The 25,275-nt window shown below is 33.4% G+C and overlaps 1 protein-coding gene across 1 annotated transcript; it reads right to left on the bottom strand.

Annotated features, from left to right (window-relative positions):
* Positions 1-23,049: 23,049 nt before the first annotated feature.
* LOC143601125 (F-box protein SKIP23-like) lies at positions 23,050-24,188 on the bottom strand. The gene has a single exon (XM_077078617.1). The coding sequence runs from the start codon at positions 24,001-24,003 to the stop codon at positions 23,278-23,280; it is 726 nt and encodes a 241-aa protein (XP_076934732.1). The 5' UTR covers positions 24,004-24,188; the 3' UTR covers positions 23,050-23,277.
* Positions 24,189-25,275: the final 1,087 nt, after the last annotated feature.

Genomic DNA, 25,275 nt, shown 5'->3' on the forward strand with positions numbered 1-25,275 from the left:
CATCTAACCTAGGTAGAACTAAGAAGATTAGCCACTCATGATTTTTGGACAGCAGGTATACATCAATGTAAACACCATATTAATCATCACAAACATCATTAAAATCATTCAAAAATCTATGATAATCAATAACAACTCAAACCTTAACTCAATTGCAAAATAAATCAACTTTAAAGTTCAAAATCAAAGAGTTATGAATACTAACAAGAACACAAGGTTTATGAATATTATACTCAAGATTAGGGCTGAGTTTTATGATGAAAATTAATCCCTAGCTGATGTCCAAAGTCTCCTTTAGTCTCGTTTTTCTTCACTTAGTCACCCAAGATGCAAAAACGACTTTCTTTTAACCCTAGAAGCTGTCGAACGGAAGTTTTATGACTGGTTGTTGCTGATTTCGGGATTTAGGGGCTGTTAGGGTTATTTTTTTCGTAGTTGGCTGCTGATTTCGGGATTGATGGCTGTTGGGGTTCTTATTTTCTTCAATTAACTTAATATATTATGCATAAATAGCTTGGATCTTGTGGGCTTGGGTCGGGACTTGAGTTGTAGTCTTTAAAATTGATCAAAAAGGCCCCTAGAGTCTTCAAACTTTACTCTTTTCTTCATTAAAACTCATAACCTACAATTAATATTCAATCTTTGTAAGATCATGCAAAAACCATCCATAACTCTATTTATTAAACTAAAAAGCAATTAAATCATGATAAAACGATAAGGAAAGTAAGTGTGTTTCACAACACATCAACACCGATATCCATTTCTCTATATTATGAACGGCCAGCCTATAATAAACCTAATTACATTGTTTATATAGGCACTACACATAAGCCAAAACAACCCAAAAGCCCACCGGGATCCAAGAGATATTGGTTTACAGTATAAGACCAATATCAAGTAGAAACCATATAATACTAGCCCAACAGCTTCAACGAATGGGATGTTGATGTGGAGCTGCTTGAATAGCTCAAGGAATTTATCGTATTGAGCCTCCAACTATTCTCTCTTTAAAGGCGTTGGATAAGGAACTGTAGGAACATAGATTCTGACTTGTTCCTTTGGTCGTGCGGTACTTTCTAGGACTAGCCTCTCTGGCACGTCTTCAGGAATCTCAGCCTCCTTCTCTGTGGTTGTTGGTTCTGAGGTTGGTTCCGTAACCATAGTGGTTTTGCCACTCTTCAAAGTGACAACATTTATAGTTACGTCCAGGCTATTCATTGTGTTGCTTGGAAGGCCACCTGGTTGTCTCTTATAGAACGGTTGAGCAAGTTGACCCACTTAAGTCTCAATGTTTTGCAAGTGTGTCTTCTAATTTCTTAGCTCTGTCTCATTCTTTTGGAATCTCTTTTCGGTTAGTCGGTTCCTTTGCTCAACTAGCTTGTTTTCACTTTCAGTGTTGGCCCACAACTGTGTTAAAATACTATTTGTTGTGGTTTCGTTAGTTGTTTGTTGATTGGAACTTGGCTCTTGGTTATGGTATTGAGGTTTGGGTTGGGAAGTTTGGTTTTGGTTGAAAGGACATTTGTCAAACCCAGGTGATGCTTGGTTGTTTGCTGCACCCGTCTAGCTGAAATTAGGATGATTCCTCCAACCAGGGTTGTATGTATTCCTATAGGAGTTGTTTTGTCAGCTTATGAAATCGACTTCTTCAACCATCATGCTCTGCTAGTAATAATTTGTTTTGTGTTCGCCCCTCACACGTGTCGCACATGGTCTATGCTTTCACCAACTCTGTTTCTGGTTGCTCAAATTTCTTTGAGAGTGCTTTGAATTATGAAGTGACAAGAGTGTTGGAGTCAATTTGGTGCATACCCTTGTGTGATGGTGTGGATCTTGGTGGGTTGTAAGCGAAGTTTTTCTTGGCAAATTTCTCCAAAATTTTGAATGCTTCGTTTGGAGATTTGGTTCTGAGATCCCCACCAGCAATTTGGTCGATTGCCTTCTTGGTTTGGCTTAATTGGGCTTCGAATAATGTTTGGACTTGGAGCCATTTGTTCAACCCATTGTGTGGATATATTCTTAGAAAGCTCGTGTATCTCTCCCAGGCTGCGTGCAGTGACGTATCTTCGTCAGTTTTGAATCTGGTGATGCTGGCTCAGTACTTTGCGGTTTTGTCTGGTGAAAAGTATTTTAGGAGGAACTGCTCTACCATCTAGTCCCAATCGGTAATGGTGCCAAATGGTAGTGACTCTAACCAATCCAAGGCACAGCGTCGAGAGAAAAAGAGAAAAAGCTTAAGACTAATTTGGTACTCATAGCAGTTTTGTTTTTTGAAAGTACCGCAGATTTGTAAGACTCAGGAGATATGAGACAAGGGATCTTCATCGAGAAGCCCATGGAATTGAACAAAATTTTCCACCATATGAATGGTGTTGGATTTGATTTCGAAGTTTTCAGTGATTTCCGGTGGTGCCACGCCATTACCATAGCCTTCGAGAGTCGGCTTGACGTTTTGGTTCATGTTAGGGTCATTCTCTGGCCCATTTTGTGCCGCCATGTTTTGTTCTGTTGTGTTTTCTTCGGTTGTTATGTCCGCAAACGCCTCGTTTTCGATTGTCTCATCTACTACACATGAAGGTGACGTTCGGATAATGAAAATGGTGAAACAAGCTCAGGTGTGGTTGTGGTGGACATTCATTACTTAAGAAACTATATAAAGAAACTAAACAAGTAGAAATGAATAAAAAGTAAAGCGGAAATAAATAAACTCTTTTTTTTAAATAAACTAAGATTTTTGAACAATTATAAACAACAGTTAAAATAGAAACTCGGATCGTTCTTAAAATTTTTACCGTGTCCCCATTAACGGCGCCAAAAACTTGATGTGTGTGCGGTGTATATAAATATTTGATAATTTTTCACACGAAATCAGGTTTTAAAAATGTTATTTTCACCTAAACTTAATAAAACACACACAAATGGAAAGTGTACCAATCGTATACGTAATATAGTCGCGGTAAGAACCGAGTATCAATCCGTGGACACGTAAATCTCAGTACTAAATCTTTGCATTTAAAATAACCATAAGAAATGATCTTAAAACTTTTTGTTTTTTAAAGTAACTTATAAGAATAATTTAAAGCGAGTAAAAAATGATAAATGAGAGATTCAAGATTTAAAAACTATCACCTTAACTTTAGAATCCACTTGATTTCTAATGATTGTAAACTCAAATATATGATAAATTCACGATTTTAATTTTTTATGAGAAAGAGTAGTTACTAGTTATAGATAACTATTTCCTTGATTTTTTGGAAAACTAGTATGAATTATACAAACTAATCACCTCAAATCATAATTGTAAGTGAACCTTTATGTTGGTATTTAAGGATATAGATTATCCAAAACTCAAATCTAACAACCGGTCGGAGAGATCAAATGAAAAAAAATCTAATCCACCTATGTTTGATTAAGTTAGACAAAGTTCAAGTATTCCTTTGATTATGAATTTTCAATCTAAGTGTAATATCAAAATAGTTGTGTTAACAAAACTTATAATATTACTTAATTAGAATATCAGTTCGAAACAAATGTTCAATATTTTCAAATCTAAACACGATGATATGTGTTTGACCAATTTTCATGTTAGCATACAAGAATTATTTTAACTATTTGTAGATTAAAATTTATAAAGTTGCATGAACAACATTTATAAATAAATGATAAAATCAGGAGTCTTTCAACATAACAAGACATACCATTTATAGTTCTTATATACTAATATGAATTGTTTAAACACAACATTTCATCAAAAGATAACCAAGAACTAGTCATTATTTCAAAATAAAATTATCATATATTTTTTCAAACCATCAAATTTATCAAGTTTCATCATTAGTTAAGGTGATATAAAGAGTTTAGCTCATGAAATAATGAAATATACATCAAAATAGAAGAACATAGCATTCATAATTAACTTTAATATAATCTTACTAAAATAACTAAGCTAGATGAGTACGTAAATGCTTAGAACTCCTTCTAGATGTTGTTTGGATCTTCAAGAGCTTCTTCTTGCCTTCAATCTTCTTGAATAAAGGTGTTAAGAGAGTGGTTTTTGTGTATGAAATTCGGTATATCCACAAGTGAGCACAAAAGGCCAATTTATAGGCAAACTGATGCAGGACGCATGGGGCATGTCTCGGTAGGCACAACCCGGTGTTGATCCCCAAATCTCTGACAGAATGTCTCTTGTACTTGAAGCATGTGCACATAGTTGATCATGGGGTTGTACCAATTCAGGCATGGGGTGTGTTTATCCTTGTCAGAATAGAATAATACTTTTTGCTTTCGTCATGTTAGGCATGGGGTTGTGCCAAAATGGGCATGGGGTTGTGCTTGACAAGACATTGGGTTGTGTCTTCCTAGGCATCGGGTGTGTTAGACCTCACTAGATGACAAATTGTATTTTTTTTTTCCTTTTGTTATATTAGACACCAGGTTGTGCCTAAATGAGCACAGGGTTGTGCCTGACTAGACATGGGGATGTGTCTTCCTGGGCATGGGGCATGCTTAGCGTCTGGAAGTTTATTTCATCACCTATTCTTCAAGAAAATTGCTTGTTTCTCGTTTATTAGCACGTTTATCTCTGGGAATTCAAATTAAAAACTTAAGTATCATTTCTAACTAAAATTCCCAAGAAATATCAAATATTGGAGCGTATTTTATGTATAAAAGATGTATAAATTTGTGTACATAAAGTAGATCTCAACTTTCCAAGTTCTCTTATATGTGACTAAGTTTGTGATGGCTTGTTAACTACCATATGATAAGGATTAGCTTAGAGCTAGAGAGTGGTCGAAGCTTATGATTATGCATGAGTTGCTTTATCGGTAACATCGATGAACTCACTGATACAACACCGTGGTATTGTTCAAATCATGAGTATCGATGTATGGTCATAAGTAAATTTAAACAAACTATGTCAAAAGGCATGAAATTATGGGGGTGGTAGTTGAGATGATACTTGTGATGATATCTCAAACCTATGACGAAAGCAATAGCATTTATTTATTTGGGATGATTGCGATTATATCTCAAACTGTGTAGATTTGTAGAAAGGAAAAGCTTTTCTTTATCCAGTAAGTAAGTTGGATACAAGAAAAGAAAGAGCTTACCATAGTAATTAAAAGAAAGAGATTTTTTTATGCCATTAGTACGTTGGACGATGTCATCCAATAAAACTTTAATGTGGGGTGTCTTGCATTTGAACTTGGAATGTTTGGCAATAAAGATTATTGCAAACATGTAACCTGGTGGAGTACATAATGGCTATAACGAGCTAATTGGAGATTAGACTCGAATGCCAATTGGTTGAAATCAGTATCTAGCTAGATTTATGATATTGGCATAATGGAGATGTTTATGCCTAAAAAATGAGAACTGCGTTCTTCAAAAGATGGTCGTTATAATAGGATTTGGGGTGAATCTTGAGGTTATAATCTTAGAAGATGATAACAGGCTTGGAAGTTAATAACACATCATAACAACTCATCTTAATTGTGCAATTATCTAGTATTGACTTGACGAAGGCATAGAAAATGATTTTGGATCCAACAAGCTGAGAGTTGATGAAAGATGGAGTTGTGGAATGAGACTAAAGCATAGGAAAATGTGAGTGCAATGGAAAACCTAACCTATGAGATTGGAGATCCCAAGATCTTGGTTCAATAGGACAACCTAACTACATGAACTAAGGGTCGTCACTATGGGGGCATAGCGTATGTATAAGTTGACACATAAGCTAATATCCATATCCTCCTAAACAATGAAAGGTGTTTAAATAATGTCCTAGTCCATTCCTGTGATAGCCAGTGACAAAGGGGAGGCTAAGCATAACATATGGTTAATGATATAGGGATCATGATAACCATTGTGCTTTTAATGATTTGAAGTTCAAATCAACTATGTGATGGTTAATGACATGTGGTTCATGGTAACCATAATGATTTGAGTATCAAATCATTTATGTGAGAGAGAAGTGGTGCCACTTCTTATTGATTTGTGGGGGGTGAAAATCCTAGAGCTCTTGCAGAACCAGACTAGTGTTCCATGACTAGAACAGACATGACAATGAGGGGTTAACTAGACCAGGAAGATTGTTGTGTGAAATGTAATAACGTCTACATCAAAAGGTGATTGGTTCAAGGACACCGCGTATACCAACCATTAAGAGACAAAGTATGTTTCAAAAAGGAAGGTTCAAGGCTAACGCTACCTATCCTGCAACGCTCAACCGCTGTAACTTTATTTGAAATGTAAGTGAATGGATCGATCTCCATCCATGTGGGGGACTGCTTAAAATTTTGGGCAATAACTAATATTAATTAGTACTTGTTACTAATTGATAAATAAATTAGTAACATATCCAAAGAGTAAAAAATAATGTGATATCGATACTCTAAAGTGTGTAGTTGAGAACTTGAACATTGATAAAAATATAAATGGGTTTGTCCCACATTGGTAGAGCGTTTGAGAGCCACCTTAGCATTTTTGGTGGTTGAACCATGTGACATGTATTGATTGTGTAACGAGTGTGTGACAAGTGTTATAGATGATGACATGTGTCATGAACCCGTGATGAGTCACAAGCTAGGTGTTGTCTCCTGGTTGTCCGCGCTCCACGTGCTGCCAAGTATCAAACTCATTGGTGAGTGATATATTGATAATTATATATATTTCCCTTGTATATTTAATGTATTATTTTATTATTTTTTTCGTTTTTAGTTAGAATTTTTATACTACTAAAATATTTGTATTTTATAGGTTCTCTAAGTTGTACGTGGTTGAAAAGGGAGAAAAACAAGTCAAAATAATTTTAAACGAGAAGTCGGAACGAATTCGGAAGGAACCAGAGAGATAGTCGGTCGTACCGGCCAATGGCCGGCCCTCTTGGGTATGTTTGGGTATGTCGCGTCGCACGGCCAGCATAGGCCTTTCAAGTCGCACGACGCCTAGAGCCTAAATTTCCAGAATATTTTGCGTTATGTCAGGTTTATGACCCAGTTGCACTATATAAACACCCTTAACCTTAACCTGAAAAATAAGCTTCACCATGTTTTCCTTATTGATTGTTTTCCTTGATTTTCTGATGCTAGGCTAAACGTTATAGACTGCCTAGGCTATCGATGAACCTCTGTTAATGTTTAATTTTATTTGGATTATGTTTTTCGTTATGGTTTTATGAATTAGTAAATGGTTTTGTTTTGTTTTATTTAATGAACATGTGTGTTTGGTTTTGATAGATTAGTTTTATTGTTCCACATTATCCTTGGTGAGTGTTTCATAGAAAAGGATTTTGTTAGGTTATCTACTGTGTGTTTTTGACTAATTATTATATATATTAATTTTCAACTTTCTTGAGCATTAAGGGTTGTATCCTTAGCTCAAGGAGTTGTACCATTTACTTCACATATATAAAACACAAACCTTTTAGCTTTTTTCTTTCTATTAGTTACATTTCAGTTTAACATTTGCGTGTAAACACGCCACAACGGACGTGCGTGATTGAACGTTTTACATTTAATTTTCGTTAGGTTTAACAGTCTCGATGCAAAGTACGGGTCTACTCCTTTCAAAACACAGCTTGATCAAAACGATTTAACATTACTTTTTCATGGTTCTACGCCCCCACCGCATCGCGGGGGGCTTGATACTAGTTTATTATTAAATTCAAATAAGATCATAGGAATAATTAATTAAACAAATAAAAGTGTATTGCTAACCTAAAGAGTTGTAAAGTGATAGGTTATTTGTTAGATCTTTGTTGAGTAAGATTGCTAGATCTAGTTATTCTTAAGGAGTCCGTCTAGGTTTTATTGGTTAACATTGTACATCGATTCGATTGAATTTATTGAACTACCTTTGATTTTCACGCTGTAAGGTAGAATTTCATTACAAATGGCACACCCCAACCTATGACGGAAATGTCAGGGCGTGAGCTGATTGCTCACAGCTCTCAAGGTACTATCATGCAAAATTTAAAATGACAATATCTATTTAATTTAATTAAGTATCCAGATAAATTCAAATAAAAAATACAACTCATTAAACAACTAATGAAAATAAATCTAAGTCTTGTTTACAATTCTTCTAACTTAAATCTTCACTAACTCTTCGCCAAATCTTGCAACTAGTTCAAACAATAACCTACATATGCGTATAACATATAAAGGTTTCTCAGCAGCACATGTTGAGTGAATAAGACACCAGTTTAAGACACTACAATAATACTATATAATAAATAAACAAAGATACAAACTGTTCCTGTGAGATAAGCAGTTAAGTCATAGCACATACACAATTAAATCATAAAGAAGGAACTCAACCAATTCCATATAAATGGACATTGGTTACCAAGCAAGGACTAAACCGTTGCCATAAAAATGGACATCGGTTGCCGAAAATAGTCGTATGATCATACTATAACGAGGAACTTCACCAAAAATGTGTTCAAATAAAGCAAAAGTAAGCAAATAGCATGTAAGGCATAAACTGATATACACACAAGAATTATACATCTGCGGTTTTTGAATAGTATATAATAGATAAATATTGTAAATACGCATATGTCCCCAAAAGATATAAAATAAGTAAAAAAGGGGAGTGAAATACTCACTTTGGTGATTAAGCAAAAGATATGATTCGTTAACCTATAAAGGTAGATCAAGCTCTTCGGGACAAATATCAATGAGAAATCCTAGATAAAAATAATTGCAGAAAAAATAAATATGGATTGAATATGAAGCTAAGACTAGATAGGGAATTCGGGATTTGATGATCGAGTATCCTTACAAAAGTTTTATTACTTAGACATATTATTAATTTAATTAACATAGTTTTTTCATAAATAATATAATTTAATTATATACAATACTTAAAAAACACTTAAATAAATATTTATAATACTTTATAGCTTATGTAAAGAAGTTTTCTTAATTCAATCAAAAAATACGTTTAATATATTTATATATATTTTCATTATTAATAAAGATTTCTTTTAAATTAAATAGTATTAATAATAATTAATAGATAATACATAATTTATACAACTAAAATATTTTATAAAATACTTAATAATTATGTAAAATAATAAGATTTAATCTATATTTTGATTATGTATTTTAAACAAACAAAACGTTTTTAAATTTTTAACATTTATAAAACCTTTATCAAATTTTCCTTTTTTATAAAATAAAAGTGTATATATATATATATATATATATATATATATATATATATTTTAACTAAGATTTGGAAACAAAATTAGTTAGAATGACGGTTATAAAAAAAACTGGTTAATAATGTATTTATAATGTTTGCAACATAGATTAAATATGTAAATATATAACATAATGATTAAATGTGTTAAAAAAGTAAAATATCTAAAAACCGGGCTGAAGTGGCTGAACCTGCACTCCCAGCCACAAACAGCCTTAACCCAACGACACACAACCAACTGCTCCAACCGTTCAGTTGGTTATATCTTTTGAATAAAACCTTTTAAACTAACTGACTTGTACCCATATGAACTAGGAACCCTAACAATCATCAATCGTTTAATCTGATACGAATTTGGTTAATTAATGTTAGGATTTCTGATTTATGACTAATGACGAACATGTTGCACCAATCAGTTACCTTAAAAGAGTTTGATCTGAACAAGAACTGCGTGAAGAGACCCAGCCGCAAGAAATCCAGCAGAACACTCAGCAGACGATCGACAAAACGTAATTAGATATTGGAATTTTATTGGCGAGTTATTAAGGATTGTGTAGGTAAGTTTAATTGAATTATAATGCACTGATCGTGTAAATTATTAACCTAGGTTAAGGAATGTTGTTAATAAAGTTAATACGAATCAAAACTGATTGCTTTTCCTAATACACTACTGACGTGAGGTCGAAGACTCACTCAAAAATAAAGCAAATACAACTAATTAGATAGTAGTAAGTGGGTGTCGAACACAGAGAGTTTGTGGAAAATGTGTTATTAAGTAGCTTTGTAATCTTACTATATTAAATTAAACTAGATTGCTTAAAAAGTAAATTCAAAGATTTGTTTGGTTGATTTTAACAAAAAGAAATGAAAACAATTTAATGAGTTTAACTGAATCAATAAAAAGAATGCTCTCTCCTGATTTCAGGTTTCCAAGATTGATAATGTTAACTTTTACTTTTGGGTTGAACTACAAAGACACAGTTCGTATGTATGTGTTTGATTGTGATAAAACATGACTAAGTACTTGGATTGTAAAAACGCAAGGTTGTCACTCGATAATCAGTTTTTTATATCCAACCCTAATTCCCTTTCAATAAATCCCGATTGTCTATGGCATCAAGAACTGATGGTCAAGAACACGAATTACACTATACTAACAATTACTAATCAAACTCACAATCACCATAGCAATATAATCATAAGATTAAACTACTATCCCACAAATAACATAAACAATTAACAAATATTCAATTGAAAACCTTACAATTCGAGAGAGAACACAAAGGATTTTAGCACATAATTTGATTCATCATCACATCAATTACAGTATGCATATGAATCACAAACACCAAATCAATTATTACAATCACAAAACTATTGTTCTTGGACTCCAAATTCGCTTCAAGGTCGTTCTCCAATGTTGGATAGGTAAAAAGACACCAAAAAATGGAATAAAAACAAGGATTTTCGGCAGTTATAGCTCCGCACCGTGGCCCACAGGGCCCAACGTTGGCCATGGTGGCCTCCACGGTGGGCAGAACTCACGGTATGGTGAGTTCTGGTTATTTTTTATCTATTGGACCGTGGCCCATGGTCCAGACCGTGGCCCATGGTGGTTTTACAGCCACCATCTTCATTTTTCTCATTTTCTCGTTTTCTTCATATCTTTCTTGTTTCAACTCGTTTTCTTCGTCGTTTTCACCCACGTTCTCATGATTTCATCCTTTATATCCACATACCTGCAATTATACAATTAACCATGGTTAACTAATTCCATAAAATTAATTGGTTAAGCATATGCATTTATATCTTTTAGCTCGCTTAACAGTTTTCCTACGGTTCACTCGTCAACTACGTCGGTTAATCCGAATATGGAACGTGGAAAAATATTATTGATCCAATTTCAATGTTTTTTGCGATGATTGTGGTCCAAGATACAAACGGGTATACTGGTTTCACAATACGGGTTAATGGGTTTGGTAATTGGGTTTGGATTAATAATATAATTATATAATCAGGTTTTACAATTTAGTCCCTCTATTATGAAGATGGAAACAAAAATGGGTTTAAGTATTGATCAGGGTGTAAACTGTGTATTCCTAAAAGTTGTTTTATATAAAATAAATAAATAGTTGAACAATAATATTAAAATAACTAATTGTCTTGATATTTTATTTATAAAATTTCCCGAATATAAAAGCGGTTCGAGTTATGACTAATAAATAGTAATTTGGAAATACGAGTTGTTACAGTCTCTCCTACTTTAGGTAATTTCGTCCCAAAATTAAAAGATACTATAACAAAACCATTAAGTCTTGAATAAAGGAAAATTCAAATAAAATATAAAAATTTATCCTTACACAGAACTTTGAATAGTTAATACAACACTCCAAATGAAAATCTGATAAGGGCACTTATATATAGGATGTACCCGCGGCGTATCCACCATGTCCTTATGATTTTTACATTTGTGCCATTATTCCAACCACTTTCAATTCTATATTATGATACACGATCTTACGCATAACGATTTCCATGCGAGGACTTCGATAATTATGTTCTGGACCATAATTATTTTTATCTTTGGATGGTCCACATGATCCATCCCATCGTGTGGATTTACAAAACGTTTGAAAATATAAATTTAAGAATATAAATCCTTTAGGGAAAGATTTTTAAGTGAGACGTCTTTAAATAGACAAAAGTTTATGGTTTGGTTATTTAAAATGAGGAATCTTATAAAACAACCCTTCGATAATTTTAACTTTACTCGAGGGGCATAACAATAGAAAATCTTAATTAGTACTTCAATAATTCATAAAAACATTAATTCTAAATTTATTAAATAGTCGATACAGAGTAGAAAAGTCAAATTCAAGTAAGTAGAATACGACGATCGGCAAAGTCTTCTAGTAGCTTAAATCTTCAGTTGTGCATGACTTGAAATCTTGGAACTTAACCGTCATGGGTGATTTGATCCATGAGAGCTTGAGCAGTCAAGGTAGATTAATTCGGCATCGCTTGGGTAACTGGAGCTCGAACGGTTTGCAAGAGGGTTGATTGGTTAGAGTAGGCTTGGTAAACTTGAGCTTGCTGGTGCGAAACTTAAGTTTAGGATTAGTATGAGTGATATTGCTTGATGAAAGGTGCTTTAGGGACGAGGGATTGATAGGTTTGAACTTGATGGGTAATGTAGTAGCGTGTAACTATAGTTTGAACTTAATTAGTTTGGATAATCTGAGGGCACACATCGCGGAGAGGATTTTGGTCTCCTGAATGGTAGCACGAACAGGTAGAAGGGGCATCAGGTTAAGCATGAGGGGTAGGGTGTTGCGGGACAACTTGTGCTTTAGGCAATGTAGGGAAAGTATATGCAAGGATGATCGAAGCGATTACATTGGGTGCAAACCCGACATGAGGATTGTGTCGAATGATGAAAGTTACTAGCGGGGCATAATGAGTTAATACCGATGGAAAGTTTCTTGCTCGGGATACTTTGATTTGCCAAGGTTGACGATTGATTTGATTAGTATCATAGTTTTTATGATTAGACTTGTGCTTGTTGTTGTCGTTGATGTTGTTGCGAGGATAAGCAGGGGTAAATGAATTAAAATTTCAATCAACGAAGTTAATGAACAAGTTTGAATTGGTTGTTAATGTTTTGAATTTGAGTTTATATTTTAGAGGTTCCAGCAGTTAATTCCTTGGCTATACACATGGTGGTCATGAGAACTAGACTATTGATGTCGAGGACGATGGTGGTTTCTTTGGTAAGACATTCCATGTGGACCAAAGATTTATAAGATGAAGGGTAAGTTGAGGAAACTAATTAAATAATAACAGTTTAATTGTCTTATAATAACTTTGCTTTTAAGAAATAGGGGATTTGCGTCATATCATGAGGATCAAGGGATAAGAGATTATAAGATGACGGGGTGCATAGCGTAAATACTTATGAGTCGATGTAGTCAAAACGATTAATGCGTGATAATTAGATGAGGAGTTAAGGTCAATTTAAAAATTAAATTTTTAGTAGATTCAGTTAACTTTTCAATAAACCAACGAAACATAAATTGTGTGTTGGCCTCCCATGAGCTTTCCATGGCAGTTTGAATGGCTCAACGAAACTAACGAATAAAAGCAACTGAGTTGGACTGCCCATGAACGTTACATGGTATTTTTATTGTCCCAGCTAATTAACGAATTAGCAATACAATAGAGAATGTCGGCCCATGAGCGTTACATGACGTTTTAACCGACCAAATTAACTAACGAATAAACAAGAAAAAATATAAGTAGTTGGAGCATCCCGTGAATCACCACGTATGATGAACTCCAACAAAAATAACATTCAAAACAAGATGAGGAATGGATAGTAGGAATGCCCATGGATACCATGAATTTTTCACCGAACTAACCGGTTAAATAACAAAACACAATAATCGGAATTTACCGAATTTAGCCACGAACCACCGTGAATTTGGTTTAAAATCAACCTAAGGTGTCAGTCGTATGACAGTTGTGTTCCTCTTTGGCCGAGAGGAACTTGTCATGCTACCTATCCTCAATATGAAGGAGTATTTACAAAATTAGAGAATTCTTAAGGAATTTCCCAATAACAAAAAGGCAATCTACTTTAATTTAAAATATTTACAAAAAAATTTCTTTGAAGGTTGAGGCATAGCCCCGGAGTTGTGTGTGTGTGTGTGCTTAACAATATAATAATAAACAATCATTAATTAAACATTTAAATAAGTACAATCTATCTAGTAATTACATAAGCTGTGAACAATCAATTAGAACATATCATGTAAACAAATAAGCACGTATGGGGCTCCTAAACATGTTACTAGGTCACCACTAACGACCTATCTTAAACCTTCGGCTTTGATACCAATCTGTCACACACCAACCTACGGCGGAAATGTCGGGGCGTGAGCTGATTGCACAGCTCTCAAGGTACTATCATGCAATATTTAAAGTGACAATATCTATTTAATTTAAATAAATATTCGGATAAATTCAAACACAAAATACAATTCATTAAACAACCAATGAAAATAAATCTAAGTCTTGTTTACAATTCTTCTTACTTAAACTTCACTAAGTCTTCGTCAAATCTTGCAACTAGTTCAAACAATAACCTGCATATGCGTATAAAATAGAAAGGTCTCTCAACAACACATGTTGAGTGAGTAAGACACCAGTTTAAGAAACTACAATAATATTATATAATAAATAAAGAAATATGCAAACTGTTCCTATGAGATAAAAAGTTAAGCTATAGCACATACACAATCAAACCATAAAGAAAGGGCTAAACCAATTCCATATTAAGGGACATTGGTTACCAAGCAAGGACTAAACCGTTGCCATAAAAATGGACATCGGTTGCCAAAAATAGTCGTATGATCATACTATAACGAGGAAATTCACCAAAAATGTGTTCATAAAAAGAAAGTACGCAAATAGCAAGTAAGGCATAAACTTATATACACACAAGAATTAAACCGTTGCGGTTTATGAATAGTAGATAATAAATAAATACTGTAAATACGCATATGTCCCCAAAAGATTTAAAGTAAGTAAAAAAGAGGAGTGAAATACTCACCTTAGCGATTAAGCAAGAGATATGATTCGTTAAACTATAAAGGTAGATCAAGCTCTTCAGGACAAATACCAACAAGAAATCCTAGGTAAAAATAATTGAGGGAAAAATAAATATGGATTGAATACGAAGCTAAGACTAGATAGGGAATTCGGGATTTGATGATCGAGTGTTCTTACAAAAATTTTATTTCTTAGACTTATTATAATTTAATTATCATAGTTTTATCGTAAATAATATAATTTAATTATATACAATACTTAAAAAAATTTCTTAAATAAATATTTATAATACTTTATAGTTTATATAAAGAGGTTTGTTTAATTCAATCGAAAAATGCGTTTAATATATTTATATTTTTTCATTATTAATAAAGATTTCTTTTAAATTAAATAGTATGAATAATAATTAATAGATAAGGGATTTTTACATATATACCCTTCTTAAACATCTTAATTACATATTTCCCCAATATTAAAACCTTAATTACATATCTCCCCTTTTACCATACAATTACCCCTTTACCCTTATGAATTTGTAATACCTAACAACCGAATTCTGTCCATTCACATAGCAGAGACCGATGCTTGCTACCATACCTCCGTGACCTCCGGCGTCCATTCGTTTAATTCTGGCGGCTATTTGTGACCTCCAACGTCCGTTCTTTCTATTCCGGCGTCTATCCATGACCATCGGCGTCTATTAGTTCTATTTTGGTGTCTATAGGTGACCTCCGACGTCTATTAGTTCCATTCCGGCGTCGGACTCCGTGACCTCCGCTATGCCGTCGTGAAGTACTCTTCCGTCCTGTGAATCTTGTGCTACACCTGTGAGTTACCCATGTGTAGTCGCTACTTTGTTGATTGATTAATATGTTTTTGATTCCAAATTAACTAATGTGTTGTTTTTTAATCTGTCCTATCTGATGATAATAAAAAAAAGTGTTCCTGATTTCTAATTGCTCTCTAAGTAAATAGTTTCTTTACTTAGTTCATTAGGGGTAATATAGTCATTTAGTTAGTTAATTTTAATGAAATGGGGATATGTAATATATATGATTTAGAGAGGGGAAATATGTAATTGATTTTAAAGGATGGATAAATATGTAATAAAGGAACTTAGGGAGGGGATATATGTAAATGCCCTAATAGATAATACATAATTTATACAACTAAAATCATTTATAAAATACTTAATAATTATGTAAAATAATAAGATTTAATATATATTTTGATTATGTATTTTAAAAAAACAAAACCTTTTTAAATCTTTAACGTTTATATAACATTTATCAAATTTTCTTTTTTTTATATAAAAGTATATAATATAATTTTTACTAAGATTCGGAAATAAAATTAGTTAGAATGACAGTTATATAAATAACTGGTTAATAATGTATTTATAATGTTTGCAACATAGTTTAAATATGTAAATATATAACATAATGATTAAATGTGTTAAAAAGAATAAAACATCTAAAAACCGGGCTAGGGCTGGCTCGAACCCGCGCCCCGAGCCACAAACAACCTTAACCCAATGAAACACAACCAGCTGCTCCAACCGTTCAGTTGGTTATATCTTTTGAATAAAAGCTTTTAAACTGACTGACTTGTGCCCATATGAATTAGGAACCCTAACAATCATCAATCGTTTATTCTGATACGAATTTGGTTAATTAATGTTAGGGTTTCTGATTTATGACTAATGAAGAACATGTTGCACCAATCAATTACCTTAAAAGAGTTTGATCTGAACAAGAACTGCATGAAGAGACTAGACGGCAAGAAATCCAGCATAACACTCAGCAGACGATCGACAAAACGTAATTAGATATAGGGGTTTTATTGGCGAGTTATTAAGGATTGTGTAGGTAAGTTTAATTGAATTATAATGCACTTATCGTGTAAATTATAAACCTAGGTTAAGGACGGTTGTTAATAAAGTTAATACGAATCAAAATTGATTGCTTTTCCTAATACACTACGTCGGTTAATCCGAATATGGAATGTGGAATAAGATTACTAATCCAATTTTCATGTTTATGTCGATGATTGTGGTCCAAGATACAAACATGTATACGAGTTTCATTATGAGTTAATGGGTTTGGTAACTGGGTTTGGATTAATAATATAATAATATAATCAGGTTTTACAATTTGGTCCCTCTATTATGAAGATGGAAACAAAAATGGGTTTAAGTATTGATTAGGGTGTAAATTGTATAATCTTGAAAGTTGTTTTATATAAAATAAATAAATATCTAAACAATAATATTAAGATAACTATTTATCTCGATATTTTATTTATAAAATTTCCCGAATATAAAAGTGGTTCGGGTTACGACTAATAAATATTAATTTGGTACTCGTTCATAATTAATTAGGTAATCGTAAAGGAGTCTAATATATAAAACTGTTGTGTCTTAAAACTCATTAGAAACTCATAGGTGTCTTCTTGAGAAGGGTCAGGGGTCATGTTCGGGTTTTCTTTTAAGTGTCTATATTATTATCACAGTTTCATAAAAAGTATTTTCCAATTAACTGATAATCGCAAGTTAGGAGATTCAAGCATAGGTGGTTTTTCATTATTATCGGAGTCAGTTGAATTGAATTGTCTTTTGTTTTGTTTACTTGTCTATTCTAAATTAGACTAATTTATTAGTTTAATAATATTAGTAATTTAAAACCCCTTTTAAACAAATATAAAAATAAATAATCGTGTCGGTTTGTTAAGTCTAATGGTTAATTTACGTAATTTAAAGAGTCGTGTGGGTTCAATATCCAGACTTACTTAGCTTTACTAGAGTCAATCAGTTCACTTGTCTGTTAGTAGTTTAGTCGAGTTCTAGAGAGTCTAGAGTATTACTTGGTGTCTAGATTATGTTAAGTTAGTTAATAATTTAATAACTACTTTTAGCGCATCAATGAGCCACGATACACATGTCATCACATGCTTAATCTTGTGCCAAGTGTCGTGTGGATAGCTCTAAATGTGACACGTGTCACGCTCACTCATGACGGTAAGTTTCTATAAATAGAAAGTCAAGGAGCTCATTTGAAACACCCGAAAACCTGGATAAGTCACATCACGTATACACACTCGACCTGACCACACAACGCCTAACCAGCTCGTTACCTTGCACATGAAACAAAACAGCTCCCCGCCGATGATATGTGTTCTCAATTCCAACTCTGCCTCTCTCTCTCTCTCTCTCTTTCTCTCTCTCTCTCTCTCTATGTCTCTCTTAATCTCGATCTCTCGTTACAATACAATTCGAGTGCTAGGGTAATCCCGACAGTACATACTGCTTCGGCTGTTTTAACCTGGGAAGCAGACGGGCTTGCGAAAATTGGTCCGGAGTCTTTTTTAAGGGACCTCTGTTTAACATAACTCATTAACCACAATCGGGAACCATAGTTTGTTCAGTTTTGCAGCCATATGGTTTGGGGTGATCAAGATGAGTTCACCAACCAAAGGGACATACAAAAGGCATGACTCGGAGGTTATGCTCGAGTCTCGGTGAGCATGAGCCAAACGATGTGATTGTGGTTACGGTGCAGTTTCAATGTGATGATCAACTCGACTTCGGTCGGGTTTTAACTCGTCATAGAATTCAGTGTTCGAGCACAAGTTAGGGATCTCGGTATGAATCAAGACATGTATATATTTTATATTTGTTAAATTTGCTGTTATTCTCGTTTGGATTTATATGTGGTATATGTACTACGAATTTCCAAATGTATAAAACAGAATATCCCTTATTGTTGATTAATATTGTTTAACATAATTGTGACCCATGTCCTGCACAAAATGGAATTTAGAGACGGGTATTTTGTATTTTAATATGATGCGTAGAGTTTATGTTTAACCGGATAAAGCGAAAAATGTCACGATTCTTCAGGGTTGTGTGGATATTGGAGTCAGGAAAATGGTACACACGTTTCATGGGAATGTTTTATGCTCGGGTTTGGATAAAAGTATTCCAATAATGACCCCATGTAAAACGTGTATGAAAAATCGTGAAGATTAACGGATTCAAGTGAAATATTTGAAGATATGAAAGAACCAGATATGATAGTGTGGACCGTGATGCTCGCTGCATACACGATGCACGGGTACGGTAGACACTTGATTGGCCATTTTGAGTTTTTGGTCTAGAGCGGGTTTAAACCCGGCCATGTTACGCTACGTGATTGCTAAGCATAATGTCGAGTGTAGTCTTCGGGTCTGGTAGACGAAGGTGAAAGACTTTTTAACATAATGTTGATTGTTTATAAAGTCCAACCTCGGTTGGACCATTACTTGTGTATGGTTGACCTTTTAGCCTTTTAGGTCGATTAGGGCGTTTAAAAGACCCATGTGCATTAATCGATAGCAAGCCAATGGAACCGAACTCGGGTGTTTGGGTAGTGTTAACAGATGCAAACTTTATGGAGACGTCAAGCTTAGTGAGGAAGTTGGAAGGAAGTTAATTCAATTGGACCCAAAGTTAATGAATTCAATAAAAGTTAATTCACTTTTATCTAACATGATAACAAGATTCATAGGTTTTTAGTGAATGATCAAATACATCCTTAAATTAATCTTATACATGATAGGTTAAATGAATTAGTTAATAAAATTAGGGAGGTTGGATATGCGGTTAATATAGAAAATGTTGTTCATATTGTGAAGGAAGGTGTTAAGGGCGATTTGGTAAAATTGCATAGTGAGAAACTTGCTATTGCATTTGCGTTTTTGGTGTATGGTGACAATGTGCCTTTGATTATTACAAAGAATTTGAGGATTTGTGGTGACTGTTATAACATGGCGAAGTTTGTATCGCGTTTTGAGAATCGTGTGCTTATTATTCGGGATACGAGAAGGTTTCATCATTTTGCTGATGGATTGTGTTCGTATGGAGATTATTGTTGATATGAGGCGGGTAACGCGTGTAGAATTTCAATATCTTTGATTGGTTGAAAATATCACATTGATTATCATACTTGCTTACGTTTGAGATTTTTTCAACCGAGGGTGACAATATATTTTAATACATTCGTGTAACGATGAGATTGGTAAGGGTGAAACTATAAGAAAACAATGTCGTTGGATACCCTACCAATGGACATAACATGTTGTTACCAGAAATGTCGAAGATAGAAAAATGTAGTGGGTGAATTATTGGTTGATGATGAAAATGATTTCCTAAAGGATTGGTTCTCTTGTCACAATATGTGGCTTATAGTTAATTGGAATGATGAAACCATAATTCTACTACGACGTGTTTGGGTGAGCTTTAAATATGCTTATTTGTTATTTGAAAAGTAAAAACAACTATTGAAAAGCTCCAATTTAAAGCTTTTGGAGGAGTTTTATCAAACATCTTTTGTTTTTCAACAAGCATATAAGCAAGTTTTTGAAGCTCACACAAACACCATTTATTTTCATATCATAATTACTAAAAAAAACTTAACGTGATAATCAAGGAGTTCAGGATACGTTGTGCTCCCGAGTCTCATTTACCGAGAATTTGGGAGTGAAGAAACACTAAACGAGGATGTAAAAAAATCGTTTTACCCAACTTTTTATAAGAAAAATTGATAGAAATGGAAGAAATGTTATGTTTATTTCATTCATTCCAAATCCATTCACATTAAAGAGATTTGGAAGGAAATTATTTTTAACCAAAACTTTTTAGTTTCCTTTCCATTTCCTTCGAAGTCGGGTACTTGATTAATTAGGAGAAAGTTAACGTACAAATGAAATTGACGTGATGTGCTAATTGTGAGAATCAATAATTACTCTAATTGTATATATAATTACCCTACTTGATTTTCACAATTAACACTTTAATTTCATTTGTATTTGATCCAAACATTTATCCTTCTTTTTCAATCCCTTCACATTTTCTTGATTCTCTTTCCGTTATACTTTCGTTTATTAAATTCTGAAACACAACATAATTTTGAACAATTGAACCCTTTTAAGCGGTTCTTTTTAACAAAAACAAATCTTTTATGTTAAAATCTTACATTACTAATAAAAGAAAATCATGGCGACACATGTCAGTCCCATATTAATTCTTATTTATGTTTTCCCTCCAAAATTCTTAATCTTTAATCTTCTTGATTCTAGATATATTCATGGGTTAAAACAATTTGTTATTTGGGTTATCAAATAAAGTCACGTCATATAATTGCCTTTTTACTATTGAAAACTTATATGGACTATAATTATGTGCATGTTATGTTGTCAGTCTTTCTATATTTATAATATAAACTGATTCACTTTTCTTTCGAGAAAAAATATTTCATTTTAAACGGATTTTCTGGATAATAACTAAAATTTAAATTTTAAAAGTGTCGACATTGATGATATTGATGATGATTAATAATAATAATAATAATAATAATACTACGTATATATGTGTATGGTTAATACACAGTAACTGTATTTACATGTCATAGACTTTTATTAGTAAATATAATATGTGTTTTTATCAAACATCTTAAACATTTGTTTAATTAATATACATGCGCTATGTGCTCTGTTTGTTTGTTTTGTTTTGATTTTTAAATTTATATTCATTAGAATTAAGATTTGACTAAACATTAAATATAATATATACTAATACAGATTTGATAATCTGAACTGTTTTTACAACCCAAAAAATTTATTAATAAAATTATGTGTGTAACTTTTGAGGATTGTTTTGGCATTTTTCATTTTTTATATTGAGTTATTTTTAGTAAAGATTTTGATCAACAATAATCATATTATAATATATACGTTTCTTCATATCAAAATTAAAAATATTGATATGTTAAAGATTTCATTTAAAAATATAAGCTCTTGAATTCAAGTTCGACATACGACAAAAAAAAAAGTTTTCGGGTTGGGCAATGTGGTATGTTTACCTATGGTGGGCAAAATTCTTACAAACTTTACAATTTATATAGTTTTCATTTACACATGTATCTATTAATATGTTTACATGAGAGAACTTTTTTCCATCAAACTTTACAATTTATATAGTTTTCATTTACACATGTATCTATTAAAATGCTTACGTGAAATAACTTTTTCCATCAAAGTATTCTCCTTGTATTTTGTAATTTTTATACAATCTTCTTTAGCATTAATTATATTATAAATCTACTAAAATTTGTCGTTCTCGTGAAAGGATGGTTGAATACATTTTTACTTGAAAATAATAATATGGGTTTTGTAAGACCCATACTCATGAATTCGGGTCAAATGCATGAGAAAACTTCATTCACAAATAAAACAATCTTATGGCTTGAGAGAATATAGAAAGGTTTCATTTATATATATCCTATGCTTTACCTAGGGGAAATATCGTTGGTTAACAATAATGGTTTGTTTTGTAAGTCAAGACTAAATGGTCTTGATTCCATTTCCTCTATTTTAGATAAAGTAGTTACTTATATTTAACATACATCATTAAATTAAAAAGTTATATTCAAAACAAAAATACTTTCAAATTTCAGATGAGACGGGTTGACTCTTTCTGATATATATAGTTACTTTGACTCTTTCTGATAAAAAAATCCTCTCAAATTTCAAATGAGAAAATTTCCAATTATTGTATGCTTTGCAAAGACGATGAATATGAGCAAGTGACAATCTCTTTCTATGGTTGGTTTGGTACTTTGATGTCCAGTTTTTTTTAGTGAACAACTGTATGTTGCATTATATTGAGTAACGAGCAAATGCGGCTTAAAATTGATATTATTAGATAAAGATGGGAAAAAACTTTCGATAAAACTTCAAATGTTGTATACGAAGAGATTTTTTTAATATTTATAAATTGTAAAGTCAAAACTTCTTTGTAAATGTAGTATAGATAGAAGTATATATGTAAGTACATTTTTACGCATAGTTATGTACTTATTGTTTATGTTTAATTGTGTTTTTTATTTGTATCATATTATCAAATTGTAATTTAAAGATTGACCCGTCCTGTGTAATACACGGGGTCTAAATCTACTAAGAATTATAAAGAAGAACAAAAGGCTTCGACCATCATAATTCAAATTTATCAACCAACACCATAATATAAGTTCACAAATGTTCGTTTACGTCATTATCACCATCCTTGTCCTATAAACGGACAAAATGATATTGATTCAAGCATCCAATAAAAGTACACAAGTAACCAACTAACAACACAGAGACAGCAACCAACAAAAAGGCAAACACACTGATTTGAGGCATCAACACAAGCTTTTACATTAAACAGGCCTAAATCCCTTGGTCTTTTATTTATATAGTTAAAACCGGACACGACATTGCATAAATTTACATATACACATCCAACTAAACGAAAACCGAAACTATATACACGTAACCAACAAACATAAGGACCGAAACTATGTTACAGATGCATAAGGTTATCACTGGAAGAAACTATATAACATAAAACACACACAACATTAGACACTTACAACATCAATTTAGACTCGGAGTGACCCAAATCGGAGGCGGCCACCGTCTCCCATCATAAAACTTCCTCGGGTAACAAGGCAACGCCGCAACACTCCCATCTCCCAAATCATAAACCCCCAAATCATGATCACCATTCGCCCCATCATAATTCCACTCCGAATAATCATCCGTAAAATAAATCTTATTCCCGTCACACCCTTCGAAATCACAAGCCCTAATCGCGACCGACGCATTCTCCCCAACAAACAATGCCCAATCACCCAACTCATCAACACTTTCCCATGTCCACTTGTCACTCAAAGTTACCAACTTAAAAACCCGAAACTCAGTCGTCTTGTAAAAAATATCAAGCTGACGTTGTTCAACATCAAACCCTAGCTCCAAATACCGCGTCACCAGCAACAACTCTTCATCCAAACTAACCAAATACTGCATATCACCACCAACTTGCAACCGCGTATGAATAAAACTAACATTTGGCAAATCCGTTGGCGTAACATCACACACCGCAATCGTCCCATACTTACTGACCGCATAAAAACACCCTTTATGGTACACAACATCCTCGCAATAAGCCTCCGCATCGCTTACAAATCTCCAAACACCATCCCCCTTCCTACAATACGCCAAATCCCCCGTCTGGTTAAGTATCGCGACAAGGTAATAATCCACGCCCTCATCCGACGGACTGGACGAATACACGACCTTTTTAATAAACGAGTCCCGCATTTCCTTCAAACCACAGGTATAAGTATCCCCGTCCCGCGTCCTAAGCGTGTACTCCCTCCCAACATCATAATAATCGAATTTGATCACATTCGGGAACGAAGACAAGGGCGGGAGAAGATGGTTGGTTCGGGTTAACGGGTTGATGATAAACACGGAAGGGGTTTCTTCTAAGAAGACCAGCCAGCCGTGGGAGGAGCCGCATCATGGTAACCCAATGGTAAAAAAGACTATGCATATTGCATACGTATACGTCTCACAGGTCAACGGGTTTCATAGAACCCGTCAATTTTCGGTTTTATGTATAGCCTAAAATGTACGATTTGACAAACGAACTCATTCTTTTTTGACGAACGAACCCAATATCATTTTAAAAAGATATTCGAACTCATTGATTATGATAAATTTAGTTCAAAGTTTTTCAATATTTCTTTATAAAATATAAGAAGTTAAAAAGAAACTTAAAAATTATTTACAAACATTATAAATGACTCAACCGGCTAGAAAACTTTGATGCCGGAAAAAAGTCGTAAACACGTAGGAAAAAAATTCTTTGCTCCACCATTGGTTGTGTAGCCCAAAAGTACCATCTCGTGTGCCTGGAGAAAACCGGCCGCCCAAAGGCCACTATGGTAAAACTAAATTTAGATAGAATCCGAACTTGAGACCTTTTAATTTTTTAGTCCAAGTTTTCACTTCCTAATATTGGTTTTTAGATGATCAAAGTTAATATTTTCTATTAATGAAAGGGTAATGATTTGAGTTGGATACTTCGCTGCTCAAACTAACAAGAGTACAGATTCGTTATACTCAAATTAGTCAATGGATTAAAATAGACAACAATTATATTCTTATAACTTAAAATAAAAGTGTTCAAAATAGTTGGCATAATCAATGATCATTGTTTGTCGTTGTCGCAACACCACCATGATACTTCATCGTTGCTGCCACCAATGTGTGTCACTGCAGGATCTACAAACAACATCGACATCACATTCCACCACTACTGCCACTCCAAGTTCGTCACCATCATCACCGATACATACGCCCACACCACTCCCGCATCCACTACCTACCCAGCGCCACCCACCAATTCGTCATCAAAGCAACGTTAATTTATTATTTTTCTTTTCCTAAGTGTAAAAAAGCATTGGATGATATTGCATAAGTATATGAACTTTACTATTTCTAGGTGGTTATGGTTGGTGGGTGTAGAGTGGAGGTATTTTTGTCAACTTTATATTTTTTTAATTTAATTAAAAATTGTTTTGGATA

The sequence above is a fragment of the Bidens hawaiensis genome, unplaced genomic scaffold (genome assembly GCF_021521415.1).
Source record: "Bidens hawaiensis isolate Kalapana, Puna unplaced genomic scaffold, B.hawaiensis_p1.1 tig00055706_1, whole genome shotgun sequence".
NCBI classification, from domain to species: Eukaryota; Viridiplantae; Streptophyta; class Magnoliopsida; order Asterales; family Asteraceae; genus Bidens; species Bidens hawaiensis.

Coding starts and splice junctions, on each gene's coding strand:
- LOC143601125 (XM_077078617.1), bottom strand. CDS start 24,003: ATGCGGGACTCGTTTATTAAAAAGGTCGTGTATTCGTCCAGTCCGTCG.